Source organism: Rhamphochromis sp. 'chilingali' (genome assembly GCF_963969265.1).
Source record: "Rhamphochromis sp. 'chilingali' genome assembly, chromosome: 18".
Lineage (NCBI taxonomy): Eukaryota > Metazoa > Chordata > Actinopteri > Cichliformes > Cichlidae > Rhamphochromis > Rhamphochromis sp. 'chilingali'.
Genome location: NC_137945.1, coordinates 3,555,829 through 3,566,870, shown reverse-complemented (window position 1 = coordinate 3,566,870; position 11,042 = coordinate 3,555,829). Strand labels below are relative to the sequence as shown.

Genomic DNA, 11,042 nt, shown 5'->3' with positions numbered 1-11,042 from the left:
TTCAGATTTGAAGAACAAACAAAGAATAAAACCTAAACTATTCACCAGGTCGGTGTCTTTCAGGTGATAATGGAGAAATCTTCAGCTTACTTTATAAAACCCAGAACAATACAAACACAGAACAGAGGTCAATCGCAGGTCAGGTCTTTTTCAACAATATCAAAGATTACAAATCGCTTGTGAAAGACCCTTCATTGATTTTATGTAATACTCTTGTTAATGTATTACTTAAATTCATTCATTAAACAGCCAGAACAAATGACACAAAATGACATAACTGAATATGCATTGTTTAAATTTAATGAAATACTCAATAAGCCTGTTTTAAGAACCAAACCTTCTGCTCAGACTTTGTGTTTACAGTCTATTAACGGTACTTATTGTAAATAACTGTGTTTAATGTAAAGAGACGACTGATTTTAGTTTGTGCTGAACTTCAGTAGAACTAAGCCTTATGTTCATTATCAGTTAGAGCCCCTCCTCAGCCTTTTCTTCTTCTTCTTTGGTGCAACCCTATAAATACAGTGTACCCCTTTGGCCTCTCCCCTTTCCGGGTTTGTGTCCTTTCTTTGTACAACACACATATACAGTATATTTAGCCACCCTGATGTTTCTGATTGTGTTTTTAGTTCTATTATTGTCATCACTGTGTCTGTCTTTGCTAGATGCTGTAAATGTGTAGTACGTGTGTGTCGCATATGTGTTACAGGCACAGTCAGTGCTAGCATGAATAGATAATTCTTGCTAGCTTGGGAGTTGTGGTGGGTGGAGCCAACCCTCTTCCCTGCTGTTTGTAGTTGGTTGTAGGAGCTGGAGCGAGCAGGTTAATGACTTGGAGGTCTTTGTTTCTTTTTACCTTTCATTGTCAGACACAACATAACATACCTTCATACCGTGTACATTGTAACATACCTATAATAGATCCATATTTTGTAATATATCTATATTACTGCCAAAGCACTTTCTGGATGGATGCAAACTGCATTTCGTTGCCTTGTACTTGTAACATGTGCAATGACAATAAAGTTGAATTCTAATTCTAGCAACGCAGGAACACACCGGTCACATATACATATGATTTTACAATATGTTTTGGGTTTTTAAAACCTTTTTTGCATGCATGTTTGATTTATATTACTGTTCCCACAGCTTGTATCTTGGCTGTGTTTTTGTATTTTATAGCTTAGTCAATATGGTGCATACCTGCCAAAGAGCTTACAGATGGAGATTAGCTAGGAGCTCAATCTGGTACAAGGCATTTCCCTGTTGTGTGATCAGTGATTTTGTGCAGGCTCTGTAACATGCAAACGAACAAACAAAGAATGAAGTTATCCACCAGGCTGCTGTCAGCCTGGTTAAGCTTAACATTGAGTCTTTTTTCAAATGAAACATTAATCTGTGCTCTACAGCAGAAAACACAGAAAAGACAGGAGAGCTGCGAGTGCTACATGTACGATACTTTATTTGCAGTTTTTAGAAATGCGCTTGTTCAGCATGTGGCTCAAATATAACAAAGATCCGAACCCTAAATGACTTTAATTTAAATGACTTCAAACATGCATGTGTAGGCTTATCATTCAAATCTGATAAAAACCCGTTTGAAACGCTGGTGTTTTTATCCAAAAATCAAGTTTACAAAGATTTTATTGGTTTAAAGTTAATATTGTTTGTCTTGTCTTTATATAATAGTTTTTACTTTAATTACATTTCTTATATTTTCTCATTAAATGACCAGAAATTTGAATTTTTTAACACTGGAAAAACAAACACAAACATTCTAACGCTGAAATGTCTGAGCTTCCCCGGATCCCCTGAATGCTGCACCTGCTCCACAAAGTCGCCTCCCTATAAGGACTACAATCATGGCCTCACAAAACAATTACAGCTGCTTCCCTACAGCTGTCACGCATGCGCAAAGGTGGGTTTTAGTTGCCATATGACACATTTTAATTATGCGTTCGTGATACAGAAGAATAATGCTGACATTTAGCTTCCTGCTCTTTAATGTGTGTATGTGAAGGTTATGCAAAGAATTCAAAGAGCTCCTCTGACTTGCATTTGACTCATACTAATGAAACATTATAAAAATAACCACAGTCCTCCGGTTCACTGTGTCTGTGCTTCTCGCTGTGCTGTGATCGTTCTTCATGATGGTGTTTTCCTACTGGAAGCTGAATGCTCTCCAGTCACCTTTCCTCTGTGTGCAGTGTGGTGGTCAGTCACCGTTTACCCACCCTGAGCTCCGCCACAGCCTCTGAAACAGCCAGAACACGACCTCTGCTGGCATGGGAGGAAACACAAGCTTGGATTCTAGCAAGGAAGCAGCCTCATCAGAGTCAAAGGGAAGGTGAATCCTCCCCGACCATGTCCGCTGATGCTCCTGCTTCACGTTTATCAGTAAATCCTGAGACGCGGGAGGTAAATCAAAGCTTCAGGTGGCACTGATTCTTCACATGTGCGCATACACAGATATATAAAGTTTTACAAAATCTAAAGAAACAATCTCCCTCTCACCTCCAGGTGGTGTTGTGTGTGTCTTCTAAAAGCTTGCATCATCTACCACCTGACAATTTGAGTTTTTTATGTTTCTATAGCAGCCAGATGTTGGAGGTTTCTACTGCAGCTGGGCTGCAGGTAACTGAAACTGTTTGTTTATAAAAGAGTTAAAAAATTCTAAATAGAAATCAACACTGGCCAGATTCAGCAACCAGCGGCTCCACCCCAGACCGCTGCCTGAGCCACCAAGCACCAAACCCCTACGACCTCTCCTGTGGGTAGAAATCAGAACTCCGGACATGCCTCAAACACCTCGTGGGTGAGGCAGCCAGGTCCTACCTCTGAAATGTCATTGGAGGCAGTTTCAGAGTCGTGGAATAACACCGGGAAAACTTTACGATCTTCATCTTGAAGAGGAGTTTTTCTAAATGTCAAAGAGCACGAGCGCTGCTTTGCACACTGAGCTGTGACGCAGAGAGAGAAGCTGCTTGAACATTTATTGTAAATATTAAGTGAACATATTGTTATTGCGTCACCTGTCCTCTGTGCTGTCCACAGCCTGTTTATGTCAGTTCTGCTCTGTTGTGTTTGAATTACGTAAGAGTGAAGAGTGGCGTGATGCGTTCACAGGCCACACCTCAGTCGGTCAGAGGTGTTACCTGAGTCTGCTTGTTGCAGCAAACCTTTTATTTCCGGTGTTTGCAGTTTGAACACGTGGCTGCAGATTTAATGAAAACTTCAAATAAAATAAAAACAAAGGTAAAGAAAATGCATCAAAATCTTACAAAGAAAAATGAATCTAACCAAACACATCCAACAGGTGAAAGCCTGGAGTACCTGTGAGCAGTGAGCCAGCTTCTGTCTGTGTGTTAGCACACAACTCTTTATATTTATCACATTCGGGCCCGCGATGGTTGCAGTTTGAGCTGCACATATAAGATTCCCTGAGCTCCATGTTACTGACGTGATGGCTGAAAGCTCGGAGGAAGATGTTTGAATCATCGACCTGTTAATAAAGTTATTTCCTATTTCAACTTGGATAAAAAATACATTTTCATTTGACCACAAAGCTACTCACAGAACTTTGAAACAACCATAATCGAACCACTATATGACAACAACGGTGACATACGTGAGCTCTGACATCTGTTTGTTCATCTGTAAATATTTCACTAAAAAGACTTATTTAAAGTTTGCTCCTTAAATATGTGATTTATATGTTTGAGCTGCAGCGAGGAGTCGAGGCAGGAGGAGACGCTCAGCTCGTCAGGACGGACGTTTCCTCCAACACCGGCTTCTTCATCTGAAACGACATCGAGAGAAAAGTAACAGAGAAAAGTATTTTCTCTGTGAAATCTTCAGTCCGCTGCTGTTTGCTGTGATCGTACTGATATAACAACAGATAATGACCTGCTGGATGCTCAGAGTTTAAACGAGCTCGGGCAGAGCTTTCACTGGTGGAAGCAGCAAAGAGCTGCGTTCACTGGCGACAGTTTTCAGAAGTGTTTCTGATCTCTGAGCGAGCTCCACCACAGAATCAGCTGCACCACCAAGTATTTTAATATTATGAACCGCAGATGATAATTAACTACACTCACTGCTTCATTAGGTGGCAGCTCAGTGTTTATTTCCACTCAACTGCTTGTTGCCAATCACATGAGAACTTCAGTGGATTTAAGTTCAAACTGAGCATCAGAACGAGGAAGAAAGATGATTCAGTATTTCAGAAACTGCTCATCTTCCCATACAACCATCGCTGAGGTTTACTGAGAATGATGGTCCAACAAACCATCTGGGCTCTCTGGGTGAAAATGCCATGATAGTAACTCAAATAATCACTCTGCAGGTCTGCAGAGGAGCATCTTTGGATGCTCAACATGTTTCAGTTTACGAACGGCGCCCCATATGAAGAAGCTTACCAGAGCATTGTTGCTAACCTTGTCCATCCCCGTATGACTCAGTCTACTCGTCTACTCGGATGATGCACCACGTCACAAAGCTCAGATCACCTCTAAAAACTGGTTTCTTGCCTGTAATCTGGACTAGACTCCAGACTGAGCAGGAGATTCACATCATGGACGTCCAGATAACAAATCTGTGTGATGCTTTCATGTCAATAAGGACAGATGAATGTTTCCTTCTCATTGTTAAATCTGTGCTACAAAGAACTGAAGCAGCTCTGAAGGCAAACAGACGTCGACGCTGATAAAATGAGCGAGTGCATCAATCAGGGAGCGTTTGTTCACACTTTTAAACACGTTACTGGTGTCGAAGTCAAAAGAACCACAGATTAAAAAACAAAATCATTTTAAAGATCTTTGAGATCACATCTTACAGACGCCTCAGTCTGATCGCAGGCTTAGTCCCAGTACTTGGTTTCTGTAAGTAAACTGGGAAGCTGAGTTTAATGTGCTTTACTTCTATTGTTTCCAGTTAAACATGAGCTTTGACTACTTTGCAGATCCACTTCAAAGCTTTTATTAGAATTGAAGCGGATCGCCAAGCAGTTTAACTTGAATGTTGTAGTTTGGTTTTCTTCTCGGCATTTCAGGAAGTTTCGTTTTGTGAGAAGGCGGAGCCTTTGAATCCCACGTGGGATGGGCCAGGTGTTCAACATGACAAATAAGAAAATGAGCCGTCAGACCGGTTTCTGCTTCTTCTTCGCCAGCATCATTTCCTGCTGCTGCTTCGAGCGTACTTCCTCCAGACTCATGCAGCCGCCTGTTAGCGCACAAACAAACAGTCAGCGAAAAAAACAACTTTACATATAACAATTAGATCCGCAGGTCCCGCCTCCTCACCAACACTGCTGGGGTTGATGGAAACATACGCCATTGCTCGGCTCAGACGCAGCTCCTCTAAGGCGGCGAGCTCTGCCTCCGCCTCTGCTCAGCCAATCAGACATCACAAAACAAGTATCAACAGCGAAAATGATGATTTAAACAGCTCCGAGACGACGCTGATGAAATGTGACTCACTTTTCTGGATCTCTCTTCTCTTCTTGGGATTTGGGGGGATGACGGTGAAAGCTTTGTTACTGGAACAGGAAACACAAACTCTTTATTTCACTTTCCACGACTTTTTAAACACAAACACAGAATATGAGAAGAAAAAGTGAATCTCTAATCTGCTGATGGAGTAATAACATTTTATAAACCACTGGCTGCAGACACGCTTCAGAAATCTCTTATCAAACATAAACTGTGATAAAACCACAGAAACAAATCTGCTTCTCCTCTGATGGATGGGAGGGTTCACGCCACAGTTCTGGCTGCGCTGGATTGTGGTCAGGTTGTTTATGTAGTCGCAGCCACAACCCGGCCGAGCATCAAGGCTCGAGTTCTCTCAGCCACCGAAACATTTCAACAGGATGCCACACCCGACATTCACATTTTTTCATTTAAGCAGAAAAATCTAAAGTGTGGAGGAGCCACGCGGACGCACCTGCTCAGGGTGGTAACGTGAGAGAACTAAAGCCCCGAAAACAAAACAAACCACCAGGACCTTCATCCTGAAAGGAAAGCAAACTAAAGCCCCACTGAGGGGGGGCAGGAATCAGAAGATGCTACAGCCCAGCCTCCTTTAAGCAGGGGCAGGACCATCATCCACCAGGTGCACCAGAGAGCGACGGAGGAGAGGGTGGAGGGGACAGGAAATCACAGGGGAAGGGTGTGCAATGATCCGCTTCTTCATCCACCTACTATTCTTTCCTCCCTCCTCACTGAAGGAGACCGGATGGTCTTCGTTAGTGAAGAGAAATAAGAAATAATGATTTTTATTTGTGAATCATTCTCTGGTCTTTGATTACATTTAAACTCATATTTCATCATTTCACTGGAATATTTTAAGGTGCATTTGTGTATTTGTGCACACATTTTTATCATGTGCAGGATATGGACCCAAACTCAGGAGTGAAGGTAAAACGTAGCTTTGATCTGACAGACTCTGGGACCTGAGGGCGAGGAAACACACAACCACAAGGGACGACTCAACGAAGGACAAGAGGACACTGAGACGGTTTCTACAAACACACGAGGGGATGAGTAACAGAACGACGCTGTGGGAGGTTAAACTAACCTGTAGAGACAAAGGACATTACCCGCCAAATTAAAACAGGAAGAGCAACAACAACAGGAAAAAACATGAGTAATTCAACACAAAGAGACAAACAGCCAGACACGGAAACACAACGGAGGCGCGAACAAAACACAAGCCAAAGTGAAACCAAGAGCAGAACTAGAGCTGAAACTAAAACCAAACAAGGAAATAAAAAACCCAAACACCAGACTGAAGTGATCCCAATGAGACGACCTGTTTAAATAAAGGATTAAATAATCAAAAAGAATCCATAAAACATCAGCTGCAGCTCTAATCTGAGCCCCTCTGGAATGAAATGAATTTCTCCAAGCATGACCTGTCTGTGTCCTGCTCTCTCTGTACGCTGTCTTGATGGATTCTTTTAATTCTTAAATTGCCTCTAAAGGAAAGAGAAATGAGGAGCCAGAGGAGGCTGCAGGAGGTGCTACAATCAAAGATGCACAGATGTGGTACGCAGCTGGAAAGCAGTGGGAGGAAGACCCTACAAATGAGGTGTTACCTTGGATTTAGAAGCTGTTATATTTAAGCTGATGGGAGAAAAAGATGAAAACAAATATGTGAATGTTTTTTTAATCCAGAGAGAAAAGCAACAAACTCCTGTGGAGATGTTGGGAACGTTTCCTGCCAGGTGTAAAAATAGCATATTTGAACAACTCGAGTCTTCTTTGTGCTTCAAATCGAAACCCCAAATCTGACAGCCGGCCACACTGTGTGCTGCTGTGACTCGGACATGCAGCAGTTCACCTGCAGCACTGTCGTGCAGTTGGTGGTAAAACATGCAGGGATTAACCTGCTGCACCAGATGGCTGCGTGAAACTTTACTGCAGGACTACACGTGAACGCCTTCCCCTCCAAACGCTGACCTGCACGCAGCCTCGGAGAGAGAAACTCAAACATTCAGCGTACGCAAGCAGCTATTTTAAATCTGAGGGGAGATTCATTGTCCTGATTCAATAAATGAAAACTTCCAGATTCATGCTAAATTATTTCTACTATCTCAGAATTTAAAAAAAAAAAAGAAAAAGTAGAACTGTTAAACAAAAGTTATGCAAACATCCAAATGTTTTTCCAAAGACAGCAGACATCTCTATAAGACAACAGAAAAAATGGCATTAAATACAAAACAATATGAATGCACTCATATCTCATAATTCACAGTCCCACCTCCTCAAGTCTCAGTTTTTACCCCATCTTAGTCCCGCCCACCATAGAAGTCGTCGAGGTAACAGAAAAAAATGATACTTCCTGCCCTCAGAGTCTCGGTGTGAAGCAGTTAAATACGACATGTTTGGCACAGCTGCGCTACAGACGGAGCGATCCTGACATATTTTTATTAAATTTACAGCATCGCTCAGTGTGGCAAGATAATCTCCACTGAAGCTCTCACAGCGAGTCAGTCCCCGCTGACTGCACGTCCAGCTTTACAGCAGAGAGAGGCCTCGATGGATAACTTCCTCCTTCATTTACACTGTGCAGGTGATCTTTGTCACTAATGCAATTCACTGAACTGGACCTGTGGACTGTGTTGGTGCTGCTGTTGTCTCTTAAAGCATAAATAAACACAATTACCTCACAAATAATCTGCTTTTGTGTTTGGTTCAGACCATCGTCTGACTTTTAATGAATGATAAGTGTTTTGCTTGGATATATTTGGCTGATATCAGTGTTTACGCGTTTCTATTACAAATATGCTCGTTTCTCAAAAGTCCAAGAGCTTCAAATATAATAAAAGGAAAAAATCAGGCTTCCCAACTTCCTGTCGCTTCCTGCATGCTAAATAATTTTCTTAATGTTTTTAACAGGAGACGCTAAAATATCAAATACTATCGTTCCATTTTTTGATTTCCACAGTTTCTGTGAGCATTGGTGACGCCACAGACTTCTGCGTCACTTTCAACACGCACAACCAGCAGCTTCTTGTTTAGGCTTCAACTTCACTCCATCTTTTCTATACAGCCTATAAATGTGTAAATGTGTAAATGTGTAAATGTGTAAATCTGCAGCATCCTCTGTGGACGGACTGAACATTATTTTGAGCATAAAAACATTTTTGCTGTGCTGTTTTTACTACAGTCAGCAGGATGTTTTTAATAGTGTTTCGTTTGTCTTTATTGTAGTCTATTTAATTTTACTGAGCTACTTCTATCTGTTTGTTGTGTTTAACTTTATTTTTCGATGCTGTGATGGGTATTACAGTATAATAATAAAGGCGTTTCTCATATCCATTCTCCCTTCACTGCTGTTTGTGAGTGGTGTTACAGATGGATTCACGTGGTCCACTGGGTGTCCACGAGGCCCCTCTGACGTATCTCACCTGTGGCTTGTTGCGTACTTGGCCTCCGCTCGCACTGTCCGCTCCTCTCTTTGATATTTGGGCTCCACGGCGGCATGATTGGCCCTCCTGCAGTCCCGGTTCGCTTTGGAGCAGTTCTGTGGAGGTTTGGGGGCAGTGGAGGTGGACCTGGTTCTCCTCTCGCTCCCTGGTTTGGAGGGTGACCCCTGCGGCCCGCCGGTCGGTCTTTGGCACCGCTCAGGCTGCGGGTTTCTCGGACAGCTGGAGGCGCGGCTTTTGCGCACAGCGGGAACTCGGAGCTCACTCTGCGCCTCTTTGGCCGCTTTGGGTCTCTCCTGGGTTTTCCTCGTTGTATCGACTGGTTTAGGCTTGATGACTTTAGTTCCTGGCATTTTTACCTCATTGGGATGTTTCTGTATCCGGTCTCGAAGGTTGGAAGGGACCCTTCATCATCATCATCATTTTCTTCTTCCTCGTGTGTTTAAACAACATGAACATTAAAATCTTCACTTTTCCTTCACTGGTGAGCCGGTTGCTATGGCGCGCATGCCTTAGCAACCCCCGAGTCAAGGCTGACAGACTGCAGGAAAAATTCTAGTTCATTATTTCAAAATAAAAGCGCAGCGAAAACGCTCCTAACGGGAAAAATGTCTCGGAGAGAAAAGAAGTCTAAATAATAAAATCTCTTTTACATATACAAGATATATTTTATTTATTTCACGGCATAAATAACAGAAAGTGACTGAAAATAAACTAGTAACAATGAAGATTGCACAGAGCTGTTGCTAATTACAGAAAGTAAAATTTGGTGCTTTCAAATCAGACTATCTACTCAGGACTTTGAGCTATTCTTGATCAGATTTATCAGATATATTCTACAAAATCTGCAGCTTTAAAGATTAAATAAAAGGTTCCAAGTAGAAGACGCCGAATAAGCAACCAAGTCACATAAAGTTAACAGACGTACAGGCAATTTACAAAGTTGAGCTTTGTAAAAAAAAAGATGTATTTAAGAAAACATTCTTGATTTGTAGTTTAAAGAAACAGGTGTGTCTGCTTTTGTAACATGTCAGAGGGATACTGATGTATTTTATTATAGGTTGCTTAAACAGGCTTTTGCAAACTGCTGCATCTGTTTTATTTTTGCCTTTTTTTTCTCCTCCAGCATAAAAAATGTCATCAAGAAGCAAATGTCAAACATAAAGTTAGTTTCTCGTTTTATTTTGAAATCTGGGTGTATTTCCGGTTTTACTCCCTCTCTGCTTTCGCTCGAGGCAGGTGCGGATTAAAGTCAGTGACGCAGCAGAGTATTTGTTGTCAGGTCAATCATCCGATTACTGACACGCGACGCTCACAGGTCACATGACCACACATACTGGGAGCTTACAGGACACGCAGAGTCACTGGGAAGTTTTTCTCCCGGCTGAATAAATATGTGATCAGGATTACCGTGGGTCCCTCCGTCCACGCACCGATGCGTTACATGAAGAACGTGGTTTGTGTTGAATAAACAAAGTGGTGCAAGACGCGTTTACAGGAAGTCATAATCCAACTAACAACAGTTTTCATGAAGTGGTCACGATGCAGAAACATGATCAGAATTATTCACGGTTAATGTGGGAACAGGTTAGAAAGAGAGTGAGAGCGATTTTATCTTTGTGAACAGTTTCTGTCCTCCTGTGTGCTTTATGCAAAGATCTGTCAGTGACTCTAACGTCTGTGGCTAAAGAAGTGCATGCCGTGGGTGAGTCACTGAAACTCTTGGGCGCCTTAGCTGCGCGTCGTTTACACACCACAGCCCACCTGAGCTGCTGCTGACTGTGTCCATGTGTTTATAACCACAGTGTAGCATCTCCTCATGGCTGCTGCTAACGAAAGCAGGTCCAAGCCTGGTGGCAGAGAGGTGCACATAATGATCTTGTGAGCGTATATTAGCAGATAAGAAGCAACTAAAGCTTTCAAACAAATGGCATGAAGGAGAAAGTAGCTGCATCCAGAGTGCAAGGACTTTAAACTGTACTTCAGTGGATGTGCTGAGTTCATTTCACGATCTCACCACCGGCCGCTGCAGGGTTAACTGTAGTGGTGTAGGTAGGGTTGCCAACTCCCTGAAAAATAAATAAGGGACACCTCGTGGCCAGGGCCGGGCGACCCA

The 11,042-nt window shown here is 42.4% G+C and overlaps 1 protein-coding gene across 3 annotated transcripts; it reads right to left on the bottom strand.

The window, feature by feature from the left end:
- Positions 1–1,487: 1,487 nt before the first annotated feature.
- Positions 1,488–9,423, bottom strand: LOC308386256 (uncharacterized protein). 3 transcript variants are annotated; one of them, XR_013969759.1, is made up of 6 exons: positions 8,909–9,423; positions 5,475–5,533; positions 5,298–5,381; positions 5,141–5,217; positions 2,515–3,799; positions 1,488–2,404 (listed from the first exon to the last, which is right to left on the bottom strand). XR_013969759.1 is itself a non-coding variant. In XM_080865672.1 (5 exons), the coding sequence occupies exons 1-5, from the start codon at positions 9,277–9,279 to the stop codon at positions 3,755–3,757; spliced, it is 636 nt and encodes a 211-aa protein (XP_080721798.1). In that variant the 5' UTR covers positions 9,280–9,423; the 3' UTR covers positions 1,488–3,754. The 3 variants fall into 3 exon arrangements, 1 of the variants encoding a protein (XP_080721798.1); XR_013969758.1 differs by having other exon boundaries at positions 1,488–3,799; positions 4,416–5,217; XM_080865672.1 differs by having other exon boundaries at positions 1,488–3,799.
- Between the last annotated feature and the right edge of the window lie 1,619 nt (positions 9,424–11,042).

Excerpts from the sequence above, each read along its gene's own strand:
- LOC308386256 (XM_080865672.1), bottom strand. The coding sequence starts at position 9,279 with ATGCCAGGAACTAAAGTCATCAAGCCTAAACCAGTCGATACAACGAGG. Across the intron at positions 5,218-5,297 it reads CATCAACCCCAGCAGTGTTG|GCGGCTGCATGAGTCTGGAG; the intron begins GTGAGGAGGCGG and ends GTGCGCTAACAG. Across the intron at positions 3,800-5,140 it reads CGAAGAAGAAGCAGAAACCG|ATGAAGAAGCCGGTGTTGGA; the intron begins GTCTGACGGCTC and ends ATGTCGTTTCAG.